This window comes from Haemorhous mexicanus, chromosome 3, assembly GCF_027477595.1.
Source record: "Haemorhous mexicanus isolate bHaeMex1 chromosome 3, bHaeMex1.pri, whole genome shotgun sequence".
In the NCBI taxonomy this organism is placed as follows: Eukaryota; Metazoa; Chordata; class Aves; order Passeriformes; family Fringillidae; genus Haemorhous; species Haemorhous mexicanus.
Window position 1 is genome coordinate 118,528,479 of NC_082343.1, and position 21,693 is coordinate 118,550,171.

The 21,693-nt window shown below is 50.2% G+C and overlaps 1 protein-coding gene across 1 annotated transcript; it reads left to right on the forward strand.

The window, feature by feature from the left end:
- Positions 1 to 1,017: 1,017 nt before the first annotated feature.
- On the forward strand, positions 1,018 to 5,535 carry LOC132325692 (N-alpha-acetyltransferase 20). The gene is made up of 6 exons (XM_059843275.1): positions 1,018 to 1,175; positions 1,309 to 1,333; positions 1,422 to 1,512; positions 2,678 to 2,813; positions 3,754 to 3,899; positions 5,209 to 5,535. Exons 1-6 carry the CDS (start codon positions 1,090 to 1,092, stop codon positions 5,292 to 5,294), a joined length of 570 nt encoding a protein of 189 aa, XP_059699258.1. The 5' UTR covers positions 1,018 to 1,089; the 3' UTR covers positions 5,295 to 5,535.
- The last annotated feature ends 16,158 nt before the right edge of the window (positions 5,536 to 21,693 follow it).

Here is a 21,693-nt window from a genome sequence, read left to right on the forward strand (position 1 = left end):
TTGATATGGTTTACTAGACAGATCAAAATAGAAATAAAAATAAATTTGAAAGGAAATCTAAAACTATAACTGTAAACATAAACATGGAAAACAGATAAATATATAAAACTGTCATATAATGTATGTTATTGTGACATACTATCATATATAGAAAATAGGGCCTAATATATATACACAAATGTATATAAGTAGAGATTGTAAATATAAAAATATTCACTATAGTTTAAAAGAAATTGGGTTTTTTTTTTTGTTTTTTTAGGTTATAGGCTGGGTTCTTTTATAAATAGTAGAAATATAAATAATATAAAACTATAAATCCAACTATACAAATATATATCTACTGATACCTATAAATATTTAATATAACTAAATATAAGTAATATAAATATATAGTATAAAGACAGATCTGTTCTTCAAGGCATTCTCTATACTAGATAATCTATAAATATAGTAAAAAATAGAAATGTACATGTGAATATAATGATGAAAAATAAAATTATTTTTGAACTTTTAAATACGGTTTAACTGAAGGGGTGTCTTTGGTTTTTATTTGGTTAGAGACAGGGGCTTTATTTTAAACAAGGCAAGTATTATAGAAATGTAAATCAAAATATAGAAATATATTATAAATATATAAAGATATGTAACTATAATTAAACTATAAATGTAAACCTAAATATAAATATATGTAAGTAATGTGAAGAGATGTAATCTAGAATATCAATAACATTATAGGGCAATTGAAATTATAAATGGGAAAATAGATACGAAAAATATTACTATAAAATATGTTAATATAATTTAAAAGAAAGGTCTTTTTTTCTTTTTATTTGGTGTGAGGCAGGGCTTTTATTTTTAATAATATGAATATAGATATTATTGTTTGATATTTCTAAATATAGAAATACGCAGCCGTGCCCCTTCTCAGCACGGCCCGCGGCGGCAGGTCTCAGGCGCGGGCCGGGCCGGGGCGGTTCTGCGGGGCGGGGCAGGGCTGCGCAGGGGGCGGGGGCGCCCCATCTGCCGCCTTTCCGTGGCGAAAGGGGCCCTTGGGCGCGCGAGCGTTTCCGGGGCAGCGTCTTCACCGTCATGCTCGGCGTCTGCGTCGTGATCGCCATCATCATGACAACGCTCCGCGCCTTCACCTGCGACGACCTCTTCCGATTCAACAACATGTGAGCGCCGGGCTGTCCCCTCTTCATGCCCCCGAGCCCCTGCGCTCTTCCCCACCCCGCGGGGTCCTCGCGGCGCCCCGCCGGCCGGGCGGGCCCGGGCCCGTGCTGAGCGCCGCACTCTCTTCCCCCACAGCAATCTGGACCCGCTGACCGAGACCGTATCCTTCCCGCCGGGGCAGGGGCGCGGGGTCGGGCGCGGGCGGCGCAGCCGTGACGGTCGCAGTTGCTCCTTAACCAAGCGCCCAGTACGGGATTCCCTTCTACTTGCAGTACCTCGCCCACTGGCCCGAGTATTTCATCGTCGCCGAGGCTCCCGGCGGGGAGCTGATGGGTTACAGTGAGTGCCGGGTGTCCCGGCGGTAACGTCTCCCTTCGTTGCCTCTTTCGGGGATTAGAACGCGGGAGTTTTTCTTACTCTTCGCGTTGACCAAATAACCAACATGGAAGAGGAACCTTGCGTTGCATCTTCTCGTTTCTTAAATGTCTTAGGGTATTATGCAGGACTCATTACCATAGCTTCCAGTTTGATGTTCCTAGCGCAGCGAGGAGCCTTGGCTGTCGTAACATCCACCCGTATTTGGTGAATGGGTATTTTTGTAATCTGGAAGATACAGTCCCTACCCACCGTCAGTAAAAGTGCGGGGCTTGCCTTTTGCATTGCCCTGTAAGGGAAAGCTCTGGGCCTGGATGTCATTTGCTAATTTGCTGTGGAATACTTGTGTTTTTCAGAAATCATGCCAAAGAGAACTGCTAGGAGACGGGGTGGGGCAGAGTAATGGTTTTTGCAGGGACCCAGGAACTAAAAGTATTTAACATATTAAGCTGAAAGTATGTGTGCTGTATAGAACATTTCTCTGTATCCATCACACTTGTTGCTTATTAGCAGTGCCTGTGTCATCTGTGAAAAGCAGAGGGTGGAAGTGTGAATTTTCATTAATAAACTAACATTGGATTGAAAGGAGAGAAACTAGAAAAAAGCCTCCCCAAAACACCATCCCCACCTCCTTTTTTTTTTTTTTTCCCTCCTTAAACACATTGTGTTTGCAGGGCCTTAGCTTTCTATTGCCGGACTGGCAAAGCTTCCCGAGCTCTATTCCCTCATAATCTCCAAAAGTCTCAGATAGTTGCTGGGATGGTAGTTTTGGGTTTCCAGTCCTCTGTTCCTCCTTTATTTCAGTCAGATTTTAAATTTTGGTTCAGTGAGACTTGTGAGAATTACTTAAAATTTGCATTTAGAAGTCGCCTCAAGGAAGGAATTTGCAAACTTGTTTGGTGTTTTTTTACACTAGTCAAGAAACTGCTGTAATATTTGAGTAAAATGACATTTTTAGTGGCTAAAATCACAATTTTAGAGTGAAAAGGTAGACATCCCTGTTTTAGCCTTTACCACAATCATTGTATCGTGTGTTTATCCATGGCTTATTCCTCTTGTGACGTTGTCTGGCTGCAGGCAGTGCATTACTCCAAAGGTGCTGCTGCGCTGATGCTCTGTATGTTCACAGTCATGGGCAAAGCCGAAGGCTCTGTGGCTAGGGAAGAATGGCATGGACACGTTACTGCTCTCTCTGTTGCACCAGAATTTCGACGGCTGGGTTTGGCTGCTAAATTAATGGAGCTCCTGGAAGAAATTTCAGAAAAGTGAGTAGTATGGCTATCTTTAAATTCATCTTTTAAAGTAACATTTAAAAGTAGTATTTCTACAGAAACATGTCCCTGTTTTACGTGGCAGAATTTTGCTTTACGTGGTGTTCTGATTTTCTTAAATTCCTTCTAGTTGGAGAAAAAGAGTTACGAAAGTTGCTTAGCAGTTTAAAATCCCAGGGGTTCTCTGTGAGCTAACTTGCCAGAGAGAGGAGGACATAGCCTGAACTCCAGTAGAGATAGTGTATAAAAGAACATTCCTTGACAGAGTCCGCACTGTTTCCTGTAGGGCCTCCAATATACTTGTTCAGTTACTGCGGGCTTTGTGCAATGCCCTCAGGCACAATCCTGAACAAATTTTGTACTGCAGAGATTATCTTAGTTTACTTGCCATCCCGTGCTTGGTTACTTGTACCTGAGAAAATTTAATTTAGTGTCAGATGAACCCACAGGGAAATGTCCTTAACTGATTATAGTAGCGCAACCCCACTATGGTTGGTAAGACTGGAAAGTAGTATGATGTTTTGAAAAACTTGCCGTGTGGAATTAAGGGTCTGTCATCTCCTGTTAGGCAACTGAATTTTGTGACTGATTCCACTTCTCCTAATCCAAGCAGTCTAAAATGTGGATACTTTTTAAATTGGATTTAGGCCTGTGGGGGCATTTAACTTGTCTTGTTCCTTCTGATCAAATTTCTGAACCCACTGACTGGTGAAAAATTGCCATGTGATAAAAATAAAATTAAATCCTTGTCTATGATTGAATTTTCCCATGGTAAACAAGTGTATCTGTTATTACATTGGGAAAGATGTTTAATTAGTATACTACATTGGACTTGTTTGTGTTTCATTACAATTTATGGGTTGTTATTTAGAAATACATTTACTTACTATTCCTTAATGTGGCTTTGTTTGTTTCTTTTCCTCTCCTGCTAAAGAAAGGGTGGATTTTTTGTCGATCTCTTTGTGAGAGTATCAAATCAGGTTGCTGTAAATATGTATAAGCAACTAGGCTACAGTGTGTACCGGACAGTCTTAGAGTACTACTCAGCTAGTAGTGGGGAGCCAGATGAAGATGCTTATGGTAAGTTCTTGTTTGGTCTCAAATTGAACAGAACTATTCTCATGTTGAAAGTTGCTGGGATTGTTTGTAAGACTCTTACTATTTTTTGATATGAAACCTATAAAAAAACCATGAAACAATTTGAAACAATTATATGAAACAATTTCAGATAGTTGCTGATTAATGGGATTTTTGTATTTTTGTAACTTTTCCTAATTAAGATTATATCAGTTACAAAACTTAATCTTGCCATTTGCACATTTTGTAGCATCTCTGGCAAAATCAAACACAGAACAAGAATAAATGAGAAGGAATGTCAGTGCTTTGTTCCTTTCATCCCGGAACAGGGACTTGAAACTTTGTTTTTCTCAGATGTCTATGTATAAATTAACAATTGTCAGCATTCCGCAATGACAAAGAATTGGGTAACATTTTCAATTTAAAAGGGAAGGAACATGGACATTGAAGTATGTTAATTTTAATTATGTTAACAAAAGTGAACTACCAAGTGCTTCCTCTTTCTAAATCCTTCTTAAAATTATCCTCCCAAAGGGTTACATGGTGAGGCTGTGTATCATTTCTGTTCTTGCACTGTTTATTTGATACGTAGGAGCGCTGTGAAATACAAGGGCTCAGACAGACACCTACCATTGCCGCATGTGACTTTAGTCATATATTTGCCTCTTTTAGCTTGTCATTTCCTTTCTATTTGGCTGAGTTTCATGCAGTGTTTTATATCAGTTGATATCATTGCCATTGAGCAACATTAAGGACAGCAGTGTGTCCTGAGGACAGCAACCAAGATGATGAGAGGTCTCAAGAGCAAGATTTAGGAGGAACAGCTGATGTCCATGAGTTTGTGCCACTTGGAGAAGAGAAAGCTGATGCATGCACTTTTCACAGTCTGTAACTTCCAAGGACTTCAGAGAGGGGTGTTGATCTCCTCCCTCCGGTGACCAGTGACAGGACATGAGGAGATGGAGCAAAGCTGTGTCAGGGAATGTTCAGAGTGGGTGTTAGAAGGCTCTTCACCGAGAGTTTGGTTGGTAACTGCAATGATCTCTCCAGGGAAAGGGTCATGACACCAAGCCCATCAGAGTTCAAGGAATATCTGCACAATGCTCCTAATCATACGGTATCATTTTAGTAGTACTGTGTGGAGCAGAGCAGGGAGTTGCACCCTTATGGGTCCTTTCAAACTTGAGATAGTCTTATGATTCTGGGAAATTTTCTTGATTAAAAATTATCTTATTTTAACGGAGAATTCACTTAATATGGCTTTGTACAAGGACTGCATTACTATAATAACATTTTTTTCCTGTTACTATAGATATGAGAAAAGCTCTTTCCAGAGATACAGAGAAGAAATCAGTTATACCTCTGCCTCATCCTGTGAGACCAGAAGACATTGAGTAACTTTAAGCTGTGGTTCTCATGCAATTTACCAAGGGTCAGGTTCCATCTTCTATAACCCCCAACAACTTATGCATAAGAAGTTTTAGGCCAAATGTTTTTCCCATAAAATACTTAAAAGCAATGTTGAGAAGCTGACTAACACTGCTTCTTTTGGTAATGCCTCTATACTGCCGCACTTACTCAATTTTTCCTTTCACATGTTGGAGAGTTGGAGACTATTAAAATGGAATTACTTCCTGTATGGTCTTTTCTTGGTTTTCTTGTGGCAGCTAAAATTTATTTCTGTTTCAGGAAGCATCTCATTGTATAGTCTGTGATTTAACAGTTCCCATGCCAGCTTAATTGTGGTGGAAGAAGGCAAATGAAGCCAGGACACTTAACTAGGATGCCCCAAACCCCTGCCAATCACAGGTTGCCAAAAAACCCCCACCTTAGGTTACAAAAATACTAGAAGCTCAGGTACAAAAATACCAAATACTCCCCCTACAAAAAACTAGGTTCCACAATACAACCCTAGGTGTATTTTTGTTCAAAACCCTAGTTTTGAGCCCTAGTTTCAAAATAATAGAAAACCAAATTCCAAAATACCAAAGAAAACCACGTTTCGAAATCACACAAATTAAAATACCAGAATTTTAACATAACCCAAGTTCCAAAATACAAAAGTAACCCGATTTCAGAATACCAGAACAGCAAGTTCAGAAATATCAAAATAACAGTTTCAAAACACTAAAATACCAAGTTCCAAAACACCAAAATTATTCCATTTCAAAATACCAGAATATCAAGTTCCAAAATAACAAAAGGACCCCATTTCAAAATATCAAACTGAAAAATACCAATTTTCAGATCTCTTATGTGGTCAGGATTCCCAATCCCAAAAGAATGCAACGTTGTCAAAATGGAATCTGCGCTACCAAAGTGCAGCCTGGGCTCCACCCCGCGCTCCTATGGGCCGCCGCCTCACGGCTCCCAAGCCTGCCAATCCCGGCCCGCCTTTCTCCGCCCTGTCCAATGACAGACGCCCTTTCAATCCGGGCGCGGTCCCTCCAATGACAGCCCGCTCAGTCGCGGCCAGGCCTCTCAGCCTCCCGTACGCCTCAGGCGTACTCCCCCGTACGCCTGAAGCGCCGCTCACGCCACCGCCGCTTTGGAAGCCGGCGGAGCTGTGTCCCCGCTGCCGCAGTCTCGGCAGGCGCTGATGAGGCCGGGAAGGGCGGGCGGGAGCTTCCAGTTGAGGTCCTTGCCGGGATTTCTCCCAGGGAAGCGGGCAGAGGGCTGGGAGCGGGCGGACTCGGCCCCGGCAATGGCGGCGGCGCGAGCCCGGCTTGAGGGGACCGCGGGGGGTCTCGGAGCCGAGTGCGGAGGGAAGGGGCGGGCTGGGATTGGTGGGGCCGGCGCTGCCTCGGGTTGTGATTGGCTGGCTGGCCCGGCCCTGGGGGATAAATAACGTGCGTTGGGGCGGCACCGGCGTCAGTTCGGCGGTGAAGCTGGGAGCGACGAGAGGTGCGCCTGCGCGATTCGAGGAGCGACGCTGCGCCAGGACGGCACCTCCGCGGCAGCTGATCCGGGGAGCGCCGGTGAGCACGGATGGGACGCCTGCGGCAGTATCTGAGGGCTGGCGCTGTCCAGTTCTCCCCGCCGCACCCTGCGCGGTTCGGGTAGCCGGGGGCTGGAGTGGTGCAGGCGGGGCCCGGCTGCTGTTAACTGCTGGGCGGCAACTAGACATTTCGCCGTTTTTGGATTTAAAGTAACGTTCCGAATACCGGGAATAAAACTGGCTTTTTGCGTTTTAATTACTTTATTTTGTTTTTACTTGTAATAACAATGATTTCTTTCTTTATTGCGTTGTTTTATTATTTTGCTCGTTTTTTTTTTTTTTGTTTTTTTTTTTGGTTTTTTTTTTGTTTTTTTTTTTTTTTTTTGTTTGATGTGTTTTCTTTACTAGATACCTGATGTTAATTCAGTAGGAGTTGTGGGATTGGGGCTGAAACACCAGTTGTGAGATCAGTGGGGACATAAAGCCCCAGGGTGTGGAATAAGGACTTTGGCATGAGCCAGGCCCGAAACAGGGTGGAGCAGTGGGAATGCTGGGGCTGGATAAATGCCACCGGGAGAAGGGCATGGAGCGGCAGCACAGGGCCTGCAGGACGTGCCTGGGGGTTCCCCTTGGTACCAAGTAGAGGCTGAGTGTGTGGGGGCTCAGAGGCCTCGAGGGCCCAAGAACCAGCCCAAGGGTGCCGTTTGGGATGGGGGAGCAGGAGCCCAGGGGCTGTTCCCAGCCCCTGGAGCTGCCTGGGGGGAGGTCAGGGGGTCTTAGTGCAGGTGCTGGGCTGAGGCCTAGGGTGAGGGGGAAGGTAGATGTTGGGCTTCAGGCCTCAAGCGTCCCCAAACTTGGGATCCCATTAGGGTGGATGGGTGGGTGGGTGGGTGGGACAGCTTCTAGAGACATTGAAATGATGGCAGGAACTGATTTGTGACCTTATCAACAGCCCCAAGTGAGAAGCAGAAGCAGCTTTTAGCTGCAGGCAGTAGAAAGCGGAGGAGCTGGAGCCGAGGCAGCAGAGCTGGAGGAGACAGAAATATGGTAGGGTTTGGGGTAAAACCCTTTGTGGGGCTGGGATAGGGAATGTGGAGCTGGGAGGTGAACTCCATGGTCGGAGCTGAAATTGCTGTAAGGGCTGTGATCTGAGCTCAAACCACAAAGAGCTAGAGCTAAAACAAAGATCCTGCCCTGAGGAGCACAAGTAGCATTATGTGGCACTGCTGGAGAGATGTTGAGGAAGAATTGGGACAGAAGAACTGGAAGTGAAATAAAGCTTGTGGGACTGGAGCTAAAATCACTGGGGCCGGGGTGGGGACTGCAGTGCTGCAGCATCAATCACTGCTCAAAGGGATACTCACTATACATCTGGAGAGTAATCATAGATTAGGATACAAAACGATAAAGCTGGAAATACAATAACGTCTGCCAGAATGGGGTGAGAATAGTGTTTCTGGACCTGAAGGTAAAACCTCACAACTGCACCCAAATCCAAAACCCAGTTGTCTCAACCCGGAGCAGATTTGTCTGGGGCAGCTAGAGATGGAAGGAGAGAGCTGGTGGTGAAATAAAGCTTGTGGGTCAACAGCTGAAATCACTGGGGCTGGGAAAGGGGAACTGTGGGGTTGGGATTGAGATTGCACATGGGATGGGAGCTGTAGGGCTAACATGGAGATGGTAGGATTTAGGTGCTAAACTCTCTGTAGGCCTCTCATACCGATGCTGGTGTTGGGTGTTGTGACTGAAGGTAGAACGGGTTATGCAGAACAGAAAAGGGGGCTACAGCCTTGCGCCGAAATACCCCGTCGATGGCAGGATACTACCTACTGCCCTACTGCGCCGCAGAGATCTAGTGGAAATCACTGTGGGGCTGGGAAGGGGATGGCGGGGCTGCGACTTTAAATGAAAATGGAAAAGAAACTATGAGACAGAGAATGGGGCTCTTTGAATTGTGTGAAAAGAGGCAGAATCTGTGAAGCTGCCAGGGATTGCGGGGCAAGAGATAAAATCATGGCGTGTCTGGGACCGGGACTGAAGATGGCACAGGAACCCTAGGGCTGGCACAGAAACCGTAGTGTTCTTCCGCCAAAAGAACTGTAGGCCCGTGTCACGGATGAAGGGGCTGGGTATTGTGACTGAAATTAGAATAGGTTGTGTGGAGAGGAAAAGGGGGCTGACACCTTGCGCCTGAAAACCCCGTCGATGCCAGGATATTGCCTGGGCCAGGGATGGCACCTCCTGGGATGGAGCAGAAAACACTGAGGGCCTGGGACTTGGAATGAAAATGGAAAAGATACTAGACCTGTAGATGGGGCTGTGGCCATCGAGGTGAACATATGCAGGGGCTGGCACCGTGGTTGGGAATTGATGATCTGGAGCTGAAAGCATGGGGGGCTGGCATATTGATTCTGGGGTGGGCTTTGAGACCCTTGGGCGGGGGCTCAAGCTTTGCAGAGCTGGAGCCAAAGCCAAGATGCTGCCCTTTGAAGCTGGAGAAGAGCGCTGGCAGTGAAATAAAGCTTGTGGGTCAGCAGCTGAAAGGGCTGAAATCACTGGGCCTGGACTCATCATTGCTTGTCTGCGATCGGGGCTGAACACGGCACAGGAACCACAGGGCTGCCACAGGCACCGTAGTGTTTTTCCGCCAAAATCACTGTGGGGCCCGTGCTATGGTGAACGTAAAATAGGTTGTGTGGCGCGCAAAAGGGGGCTGCAGCCTTGCGCTAGAAAGCCCCGCTGATGCTAGGAGATCACCTAGGTCTGTGATGGCACCTCTAGGGATCCAGTGGAAATCGCTGTGGGGCTGGCATATTGATGCTGGGCTGGGCTTAGAAACCCTCGGGTAGGAGCTCAAGTCTTGCAGAGCTGGAGCCAAAGCCAATGTGCTGCCCTTTGAAGATGGAGAAGAGCGCTGGCAGTGAAATAAAGCTTGTGGGTCAACAGCTGAAAGGGCTGAAATCACTGGGCCTGGACTCATCATTGCTTGTCTGCGATCGGGGATGAACACGGCACAGGAACCATATGGCTGCCACAGGCACCGTAGTGTTTTTCTGCCAAAAATCACTGTGGGGCCCGTGCTATGGTGAACGTAAAATAGGTTGTGTGGAGCGCAAAAGGGGGCTGCAGCCTTGCGCCAGAAAGCCCCGCTGATGCTAGGAGATCACCTAGGTCTGTGATGGCACCTCTAGGGATCCAGTGGAAATCGCTGTGGGGCTGGCATATTGATTCTGGGGTGGGCTTTGAGACCCTTGGGCGGGGGCTCAAGCTTTGCAGAGCTGGAGCCAAAGCCAAGATGCTGCCCTTTGAAGCTGGAGAAGAGCGCTGGCAGTGAAATAAAGCTTGTGGGTCAGCAGCTGAAAGGGCTGAAATCACTGGGCCTGGACTCATCATTGCTTGTCTGGGATCGGGGCTGAACACGGCACAGGAACCACAGGGCTGCCACAGGCACCGTAGTGTTTTTCCGCCAAAATCACTGTGGGGCCCGTGCTATGGTGAACGTAAAATAGGTTGTGTGGAGCGCAAAATGGGGCTGCAGCCTTGCGCCAGAAAGCCCTGCTGATGCTAGGAGATCACCTAGGTCTGTGATGGCACCTCTAGGGATCCAGTGGAAATCGCTTTGGGGCTGGCATATTGATGCTGGGCTTGGCTTAGAAACCCTCGGGTAGGAGCTCAAGTCTTGCAGAGCTGGAGCCAAAGCCAAGATGATGCCCTTTGAAGCTGGAGAAGAGTGCTGGCAGTGAAATAAAGCTTGTGGGTCAGCAGCTGAAAGGGCTGAAATCACTGGGCCTGGACTCATCATTGCTTGTCTGGGATCGGGGATGAGCACGGCACAGGAGCCACAGGGCTGCCACAGGCACCGTAGTGTTTTTCTGCCGAAATCACTGTGGGGCCCGTACTATGGTGAATGTAAAATAGGTTGTGTGGAGCGCAAAAGGGAGCTGCAGCCTTGCGCCAGAAAGCCCTGCTGATAGTAGGAGATCACCTAGGTCTGTGATGGCACCTCTAGGGATCGAGAAGAAATCTCTGTGGGGCTGGGGCTCTAACTGAAAACGTAAAAGATCTTATTATGCTCAGAATGGGGCTCTTGGCCTTGAGGCAAAAAGAGGCACAGTCTGTCACAGTGTATGAGGATTGTTGGGCTGGAGGTAAAAGCATGGGGGGGCTGGCATATTGATGCTGAGCTCGGCTTAGAGACCCTCGGGCTGGAGCTCAAGTCTTGCAGAGCTGGAGCCACAGACAAGATGATGCCCTTTGAAGATGGAGAAGAGTGCTGGCAGTGAAATAAAGCTTGTGGGTCAGCAGCTGAAAGGGCTGAAATCACTGAGCCTGGACTCATCATTGCTTGTCTGGGATCGGGGATGAACACGGCACAGGAACCACAGGGCTGCCACAGGCACCGTAGTGTTTTTCCGCCAAAATCACTGTGGGGCCCGTGCTATGGTGAACGTAAAATAGGTTGTGTGGCGCGCAAATGGGGGCTGCAGCCTTGCGCTAGAAAGCCCTGCTGATTCTAGGAGATCACCTAGGTCTGTGATGGCACCTCTAGGGATCGAGCAGAAATCTCTGTGGGGCTGGGGCTCTAACTGAAAACGTAAAAGATCTTATTATGCTGAGAATGGGGCTCTTGGCCTTGAGGCGAAAAGAGGCACAGTCTGTCACAGTGTCACAAGATTGTTGGGCTGGAGGTAAAAGCATGTGGGGGCTGGCATATTGATGCTGGGCTGGGCTTACAGGCCCTTGGGCTGGAGCGCAAGTCTTGCAGAGCTGGAGCCAAAGCCAAGATGCTGCCCTTTGAAGCTGGAGAAGAGTGCTGGCAGTGAAATAAAGCTTGTGGGTCAGCAGCTGAAAGGGCTGAAATCACTGAGCCTGGACTCATCATTGCTTGTCTGGGATCGGGGCTGAACACGGCACAGGAACCACAGGGCTGCCACAGGCACCGTAGTGTTTTTCCGCCAAAATCACTGTGGGGCCCGTGCTATGGTGAACGTAAAATAGGTTGTGTGGCGCGCAAATGGGGGCTGCAGCCTTGCGCTAGAAAGCCCTGCTGATGCTAGGAGATCACCTAGGTCTGTGATGGCACCTCTAGGGATCCAGTGGAAATCGCTGTGGGGCTGGCATATTGATGCTGGGCTTGGCTTAGAAACCCTCGGGTAGGAGCTCAAGTCTTGCAGAGCTGGAGCCAAAGCCAATGTGCTGCCCTTTGAAGCTGGAGAAGAGCGCTGGCAGTGAAATAAAGCTTGTGGGTCAACAGCTGAAAGGGCTGAAATCACTGGGCCTGGACTCATCATTGCTTGTCTGGGATCGGGGATGAACACGGCACAGGAACCATATGGCTGCCACAGGCACCGTAGTGTTTTTCTGCCAAAAATCACTGTGGGGCCCGTGCTATGGTGAACGTAAAATAGGTTGTGTGGAGCGCAAAAGGGGGCTGCAGCCTTGCGCCAGAAAGCCCACTTGATGCTAGGAGATCACCTAGGTCTGTGATGGCACCGCTAGGTATCCAGTGGAAATCGCTGTGGGGCTGGAAATTGTACTGTGGGGCTGGGGCTCTAAATGGAAACGGAAAAGAACTTATAATGCTCAGAATGGGGCTCTTGGCCTTGAGGCAAAAAGAGGCACAGTCTATCACAGTGTCTGAGGATTGTTGGGCTGGAGGTAAAAGCATGGGTGGCTGGCATATTGATGCTGGTCTGGGCTTAGAAACCCTCGGGTAGGAGCTCAAGTCTTGCAGAGCTGGAGCAAAAGCAAAGATGCTGCCCTTTGAAGATGGAGAAGAGCGCTGGCAGTGAAATATAGCTTGTAGGTCAGCAGCTGAAAGGGCTGAAATCACTGAGCCTGGACTCATCATTGCTTGTCTGGGATCGGGGATGAGCACGGCACAGGAGCCACAGGGCTGCCACAGGCACCGTAGTGTTTTTCTGCCGAAATCACTGTGGGGCCCGTACTATGGTGAACGTAAAATAGGTTGTGTGGAGCGCAAAAGGGGGCTGCAGCCTTGCGCCAGAAAGCCCCGCTGATGCTAGGAGATCGCCAAAGTCTGTGATTGCACCTCTAGGGATCCAGTGGAAATCGCTGTGGGGCTGGGGCTCTAACTGAAAACGTAAAAGATCTTATTATGCTGAGAATGGGGCTCTTGGCCTTGAGGCGAAAAGAGGCACAGTCTGTCACAGTGTCACAAGATTGTTGGGCTGGAGGTAAAAGCATGTGGGGGCTGGCATATTGATGCTGGGCTGGGCTTACAGGCCCTTGGGCTGGAGCGCAAGTCTTGCAGAGCTGGAGCCAAAGCCAAGATGCTGCCCTTTGAAGCTGGAGAAGAGTGCTGGCAGTGAAATAAAGCTTGTGGGTCAGCAGCTGAAAGGGCTGAAATCACTGAGCCTGGACTCATCATTGCTTGTCTGGGATCGGGGCTGAACACGGCACAGGAACCACAGGGCTGCCACAGGCACCGTAGTGTTTTTCCGCCAAAATCACTGTGGGGCCCGTGCTATGGTGAACGTAAAATAGGTTGTGTGGCGCGCAAATGGGGGCTGCAGCCTTGCGCTAGAAAGCCCCGCTGATGCTAGGAGATCACCTAGGTCTGTGATGGCACCTCTAGGGATCCAGTGGAAATCGCTGTGGGGCTGGCATATTGATGCTGGGCTCGGCTTAGAAACCCTCGGGTAGGAGCTCAAGTCTTGCAGAGCTGGAGCCAAAGCCAATGTGCTGCCCTTTGAAGATGGAGAAGAGCGCTGGCAGTGAAATAAAGCTTGTGGGTCAACAGCTGAAAGGGCTGAAATCACTGGGCCTGGACTCATCATTGCTTGTCTGCGATCGGGGCTGAACACGGCACAGGAACCACAGGGCTGCCACAGGCACCGTAGTGTTTTTCTGCCAAAAATCACTGTGGGGCCCGTGCTATGGTGAACGTAAAATAGGTTGTGTGGAGCGCAAAAGGGGGCTGCAGCCTTGCGCCAGAAAGCCCACTTGATGCTAGGAGATCACCTAGGTCTGTGATGGCACCTCTAGGTATCCAGTGGAAATCGCTGTGGGGCTGGCATATTGATGCTGGGCTGGGCTTAGAAACCCTCGGGTAGGAGCTCAAGTCATGCAGAGCTGGAGCCAAAGCCAATGTGCTGCCCTTTGAAGATGGAGAAGAGCGCTGGCCGTGAAATAAAGCTTGTGGGTCAACAGCTGAAAGGGCTGAAATCACTGGGCCTGGACTCATCATTGCTTGTCTGCGATCGGGGCTGAACACGGCACAGGAACCACAGGGCTGCCACAGGCACCGTAGTGTTTTTCCGCCAAAATCACTGTGGGGCCCGTGCTATGGTGAACGTAAAATAGGTTGTGTGGAGCGCAAAAGGGGGCTGCAGCCTTGCGCCAGAAAGCCCTGCTGATGCTAGGAGATCGCCAAGGTCTGTGATGGCACCGCTAGGTATCCAGTGGAAATCACTGTGGGGCTGGAAATTGTACTGTGGGGCTGGGGCTCTAAATGGAAACGGAAAAGAACTTATAATGCTCAGAATGGGGCTCTTGGCCTTGAGGCAAAAAGAGGCACAGTCTATCACAGTGTCTGAGGATTGTTGGGCTGGAGGTAAAAGCATGGGTGGCTGGCATATTGATGCTGGTCTGGGCTTAGAAACCCTCGGGTAGGAGCTCAAGTCTTGCAGAGCTGGAGCAAAAGCAAAGATGCTGCCCTTTGAAGATGGAGAAGAGCGCTGGCAGTGAAATATAGCTTGTGGGTCAGCAGCTGAAAGGGCTGAAATCACTGGGCCTGGACTCATCATTGCTTGTCTGGGATCGGGGATGAGCACGGCACAGGAGCCACAGGGCTGCCACAGGCACCGTAGTGTTTTTCTGCCGAAATCACTGTGGGGCCCGTACTATGGTGAACGTAAAATAGGTTGTGTGGAGCGCAAAAGGGGGCTGCAGCCTTGCGCCAGAAAGCCCCGCTGATGCTAGGAGATCGCCAAAGTCTGTGATTGCACCTCTAGGGATCCAGTGGAAATCGCTGTGGGGCTGGGGCTCTAACTGAAAACGTAAAAGATCTTATTATGCTGAGAATGGGGCTCTTGGCCTTGAGGCGAAAAGAGGCACAGTCTGTCACAGTGTCACAAGATTGTTGGGCTGGAGGTAAAAGCATGTGGGGGCTGGCATATTGATGCTGGGCTGGGCTTACAGGCCCTTGGGCTGGAGCGCAAGTCTTGCAGAGCTGGAGCCAAAGCCAAGATGCTGCCCTTTGAAGCTGGAGAAGAGTGCTGGCAGTGAAATAAAGCTTGTGGGTCAGCAGCTGAAAGGGCTGAAATCACTGAGCCTGGACTCATCATTGCTTGTCTGGGATCGGGGCTGAACACGGCACAGGAACCACAGGGCTGCCACAGGCACCGTAGTGTTTTTCCGCCAAAATCACTGTGGGGCCCGTGCTATGGTGAACGTAAAATAGGTTGTGTGGAGCGCAAAAGGGGGCTGCAGCCTTGCGCCAGAAAGCCCCGCTGATGCTAGGAGATCACCTAGGTCTGTGATTGCACCTCTAGGGATCCAGTGGAAATCGCTTTGGGGCTGGCATATTGATGCTGGGCTGGGCTTAGAAACCCTCGGGTAGGAGCTCAAGTCATGCAGAGCTGGAGCCAAAGCCAATGTGCTGCCCTTTGAAGATGGAGAAGAGCGCTGGCAGTGAAATAAAGCTTGTGGGTCAACAGCTGAAAGGGCTGAAATCACTGGGCCTGGACTCATCATTGCTTGTCTGGGATCGGGGATGAACACGGCACAGGAACCATATGGCTGCCACAGGCACCGTAGTGTTTTTCTGCCAAAAATCACTGTGGGGCCCGTGCTATGGTGAACGTAAAATAGGTTGTGTGGAGCGCAAAAGGGGGCTGCAGCCTTGCGCCAGAAAGCCCACTTGATGCTAGGAGATCACCTAGGTCTGTGATGGCACCGCTAGGTATCCAGTGGAAATCGCTGTGGGGCTGGAAATTGTACTGTGGGGCTGGGGCTCTAAATGGAAACGGTAAAGAACTTATAATGCTCAGAATGGGGCTCTTGGCCTTGAGGCAAAAAGAGGCACAGTCTATCACAGTGTCTGAGGATTGTTGGGCTGGAGGTAAAAGCATGGGTGGCTGGCATATTGATGCTGGTCTGGGCTTAGAAACCCTCGGGTAGGAGCTCAAGTCTTGCAGAGCTGGAGCAAAAGCAAAGATGCTGCCCTTTGAAGATGGAGAAGAGCGCTGGCAGTGAAATATAGCTTGTAGGTCAGCAGCTGAAAGGGCTGAAATCACTGAGCCTGGACTCATCATTGCTTGTCTGGGATCGGGGATGAGCACGGCACAGGAGCCACAGGGCTGCCACAGGCACTGTAGTGTTTTTCTGCCGAAATCACTGTGGGGCCCGTACTATGGTGAACGTAAAATAGGTTGTGTGGAGCGCAAAAGGGGGCTGCAGCCTTGCGCCAGAAAGCCCCGCTGATGCTAGGAGATCGCCAAAGTCTGTGATTGCACCTCTAGGGATCCAGTGGAAATCGCTGTGGGGCTGGGGCTCTAACTGAAAACGTAAAAGATCTTATTATGCTGAGAATGGGGCTCTTGGCCTTGAGGCGAAAAGAGGCACAGTCTGTCACAGTGTCACAAGATTGTTGGGCTGGAGGTAAAAGCATGTGGGGGCTGGCATATTGATGCTGGGCTGGGCTTACAGGCCCTTGGGCTGGAGCGCAAGTCTTGCAGAGCTGGAGCCAAAGCCAAGATGCTGCCCTTTGAAGCTGGAGAAGAGTGCTGGCAGTGAAATAAAGCTTGTGGGTCAGCAGCTGAAAGGGCTGAAATCACTGAGCCTGGACTCATCATTGCTTGTCTGGGATCGGGGCTGAACACGGCACAGGAACCACAGGGCTGCCACAGGCACCGTAGTGTTTTTCCGCCAAAATCACTGTGGGGCCCGTGCTATGGTGAACGTAAAATAGGTTGTGTGGCGCGCAAATGGGGGCTGCAGCCTTGCGCTAGAAAGCCCCGCTGATGCTAGGAGATCACCTAGGTCTGTGATGGCACCTCTAGGGATCCAGTGGAAATCGCTGTGGGGCTGGCATATTGATGCTGGGCTTGGCTTAGAAACCCTCGGGTAGGAGCTCAAGTCTTGCAGAGCTGGAGCCAAAGCCAATGTGCTGCCCTTTGAAGATGGAGAAGAGCGCTGGCAGTGAAATAAAGCTTGTGGGTCAACAGCTGAAAGGGCTGAAATCACTGGGCCTGGACTCATCATTGCTTGTCTGCGATCGGGGCTGAACACGGCACAGGAACCACAGGGCTGCCACAGGCACCGTAGTGTTTTTCTGCCAAAAATCACTGTGGGGCCCGTGCTATGGTGAACGTAAAATAGGTTGTGTGGAGCGCAAAAGGGGGCTGCAGCCTTGCGCCAGAAAGCCCACTTGATGGTAGGAGATCACCTAGGTCTGTGATGGCACCTCTAGGTATCCAGTGGAAATCGCTGTGGGGCTGGCATATTGATGCTGGGCTGGGCTTAGAAACCCTCGGGTAGGAGCTCAAGTCATGCAGAGCTGGAGCCAAAGCCAATGTGCTGCCCTTTGAAGATGGAGAAGAGCGCTGGCAGTGAAATAAAGCTTGTGGGTCAACAGCTGAAAGGGCTGAAATCACTGGGCCTGGACTCATCATTGCTTGTCTGCGATCGGGGCTGAACACGGCACAGGAACCACAGGGCTGCCACAGGCACCGTAGTGTTTTTCCGCCAAAATCACTGTGGGGCCCGTGCTATGGTGAACGTAAAATAGGTTGTGTGGAGCGCAAAAGGGGGCTGCAGCCTTGCGCCAGAAAGCCCTGCTGATGCTAGGAGATCGCCAAGGTCTGTGATGGCACCGCTAGGTATCCAGTGGAAATCACTGTGGGGCTGGAAATTGTACTGTGGGGCTGGGGCTCTAAATGGAAACGGAAAAGAACTTATAATGCTCAGAATGGGGCTCTTGGCCTTGAGGCAAAAAGAGGCACAGTCTATCACAGTGTCTGAGGATTGTTGGGCTGGAGGTAAAAGCATGGGTGGCTGGCATATTGATGCTGGTCTGGGCTTAGAAACCCTCGGGTAGGAGCTCAAGTCTTGCAGAGCTGGAGCAAAAGCAAAGATGCTGCCCTTTGAAGATGGAGAAGAGCGCTGGCAGTGAAATATAGCTTGTGGGTCAGCAGCTGAAAGGGCTGAAATCACTGGGCCTGGACTCATCATTGCTTGTCTGGGATCGGGGATGAGCACGGCACAGGAGCCACAGGGCTGCCACAGGCACCGTAGTGTTTTTCTGCCGAAATCACTGTGGGGCCCGTACTATGGTGAACGTAAAATAGGTTGTGTGGAGCGCAAAAGGGGGCTGCAGCCTTGCGCCAGAAAGCCCCGCTGATGCTAGGAGATCGCCAAAGTCTGTGATTGCACCTCTAGGGATCCAGTGGAAATCGCTGTGGGGCTGGGGCTCTAACTGAAAACGTAAAAGATCTTATTATGCTGAGAATGGGGCTCTTGGCCTTGAGGCGAAAAGAGGCACAGTCTGTCACAGTGTCACAAGATTGTTGGGCTGGAGGTAAAAGCATGTGGGGGCTGGCATATTGATGCTGGGCTGGGCTTACAGGCCCTTGGGCTGGAGCGCAAGTCTTGCAGAGCTGGAGCCAAAGCCAAGATGCTGCCCTTTGAAGCTGGAGAAGAGTGCTGGCAGTGAAATAAAGCTTGTGGGTCAGCAGCTGAAAGGGCTGAAATCACTGAGCCTGGACTCATCATTGCTTGTCTGGGATCGGGGCTGAACACGGCACAGGAACCACAGGGCTGCCACAGGCACCGTAGTGTTTTTCTGCCAAAATCACTGTGGGGCCCGTGCTATGGTGAACGTAAAATAGGTTGTGTGGAGCGCAAAAGGGGGCTGCAGCCTTGCGCCAGAAAGCCCTGCTGATGCTAGGAGATCGCCAAGGTCTGTGATGGCACCGCTAGGTATCCAGTGGAAATCACTGTGGGGCTGGAAATTGTACTGTGTTGCTGGGGCTCTAAATGGAAACGGAAAAGAACTTATAATGCTCAGAATGGGGCTCTTGGCCTTGAGGCAAAAAGAGGCACAGTCTATCACAGTGTCTGAGGATTGTTGGGCTGGAGGTAAAAGCATGGGTGGCTGGCATATTGATGCTGGGCTGGGCTTAGAAACCCTCGGGTAGGAGCTCAAGTCTTGCAGAGCTGGAGCCACAGACAGATGATGCCCTTTGAAGATGGAGAAGAGCGCTGGCAGTGAAATAAAGCTTGTGGGTCAGCAGCTGAAAGGGCTGAAATCACTGGGCCTGGACTCATCATTGCTTGTCTGCGATCGGGGCTGAACACGGCACAGGAACCACAGGGCTGCCACAGGCACTGTAGTGTTTTTCCGCCAAAATCACTGTGGGGCCCGTGCTATGGTGAACGTAAAATAGGTTGTGTGGAGCACAAAAGGGGGCTGCAGCCTTGCGCCAGAAAGCCCTGCTGATGGTAGGAGATCACCTAGGTCTGTGATGGCACCTCTAGGGATCGAGCGGAAATCACTGTGGGGCTGGGGCTCTAACTGAAAACGTAAAAGATCTTATTATGCTGAGAATGGGACTCTTGGCCTTGAGGCGAAAAGAGGCACAGTCTGTCACAGTGTCACAAGATTGTTGGGCTGGAGGTAAAAGCATGGGTGGCTGGCATATTGATGCTGGGCTGGGCTTAGAAACCCTCGGGTAGGAGCTCAAGTCTTGCAGAGCTGGAGCCACAGACAAGATGCTGCCCTTTGAAGATGGAGAAGAGCGCTGGCAGTGAAATAAAGCTTGTGGGTCAGCAGCTGAAAGGGCTGAAATCACTGGGCCTGGACTCATCATTGCTTGTCTGGCATCAGGGCTGAACACAGCACAGGAACCACAGGGCTGCCACAGGCACCGTAGTGTTTTTCCGCCAAAATCACTGTGGGGCCCGTGCTATGGTGAACGTAAAATAGGTTGTGTGGCGCGCAAATGGGGGCTGCAGCCTTGCGCTAGAAAGCCCCGCTGATGCTAGGAGATCACCTAGGTCTGTGATTGCACCTCTAGGGATCCAGTGGAAATCGCTGTGGGGCTGGCATATTGATGCTGGGCTCGGCTTAGAAACCCTCGGGTAGGAGCTCAAGTCTTGCAGAGCTGGAGCCAAAGCCAATGTGCTGCCCTTTGAAGCTGGAGAAGAGCGCTGGCAGTGAAATAAAGCTTGTGGGTCAACAGCTGAAAGGGCTGAAATCACTGGGCCTGGACTCATCATTGCTTGTCTGGGATCGGGGCTGAACACGGCACAGGAACCACAGGGCTGCCACAGGCACCGTAGTGTTTTTCCGCCAAAATCACTGTGGGGCCCGTGCTATGGTGAACGTAAAATAGGTTGTGTGGAGCGCAAATGGGGGCTGCAGCCTTGCGCTAGAAAGCCCCGCTGATGCTAGGAGATCACCTAGGTCTGTGATGGCACCTCTAGGGATCCAGTGGAAATCGCTGTGGGGCTGGCATATTGATGCTGGGCTCGGCTTAGAAACCCTCGGGTAGGAGCTCAAGTCTTGCAGAGCTGGAGCCAAAGCCAATGTGCTGCCCTTTGAAGATGGAGAAGAGCGCTGGCAGTGAAATAAAGCTTGTAGGTCAACAGCTGAAAGGGCTGAAATCACTGGGCCTGGACTCATCATTGCTTGTCTGGGATCGGGGCTGAACACGGCACAGGAACCACAGGGCTGCCACAGGCACCGTAGTGTTTTTCTGCCGAAATCACTGTGGGGCCCGTGCTATGGTGAACGTAAAATAGGTTGTGTGGAGCGCAAAAGGGGGCTGCAGCCTTGCGCCAGAAAGCCCCGCTGATGCTAGGAGATCACCTAGGTCTGTGATGGCACCTCTAGGGATCCAGTGGAAATCGCTGTGGGGCTGGCATATTGATGCTGGGCTGGGCTTAGAAACCCTCGGGTAGGAGCTCAAGTCTTGCAGAGCTGGAGCCAAAGCCAAGATGATGCCCTTTGAAGATAGAGAAGAGCACTGGCAGTGAAATAAAGCTTGTGGGTCAACAGCTGAAAGGGCTGAAATCACTGGGCCTGGACTCATCATTGCTTGTCTGCGATCGGGGCTGAACACGGCACAGGAACCACAGGGCTGCCACAGGCACCGTAGTGTTTTTCCGCCAAAATCACTGTGGGGCCCGTGCTATGGTGAACGTAAAATAGGTTGTGTGGAGCGCAAAAGGGGGCTGCAGCCTTGCGCCAGAAAGCCCCGCTGATGCTAGGAGATCACCTAGGTCTGTGATTGCACCTCTAGGGATCCAGTGGAAATCGCTTTGGGGCTGGCATATTGATGCTGGGCTGGGCTTAGAAACCCTCGGGTAGGAGCTCAAGTCATGCAGAGCTGGAGCCAAAGCCAATGTGCTGCCCTTTGAAGATGGAGAAGAGCGCTGGCAGTGAAATAAAGCTTGTGGGTCAACAGCTGAAAGGGCTGAAATCACTGGGCCTGGACTCATCATTGCTTGTCTGCGATCGGGGCTGAACACGGCACAGGAACCACAGGGCTGCCACAGGCACCGTAGTGTTTTTCCGCCAAAATCACTGTGGGGCCCGTGCTATGGTGAACGTAAAATAGGTTGTGTGGAGCGCAAAAGGGGGCTGCAGCCTTGCGCCAGAAAGCCCTGCTGATGCTAGGAGATCGCCAAGGTCTGTGATGGCACCGCTAGGTATCCAGTGGAAATCACTGTGGGGCTGGAAATTGTACTGTGTTGCTGGGGCTCTAAATGGAAACGGAAAAGAACTTATAATGCTCAGAATGGGGCTCTTGGCCTTGAGGCAAAAAGAGGCACAGTCTATCACAGTGTCTGAGGATTGTTGGGCTGGAGGTAAAAGCATGGGTGGCTGGCATA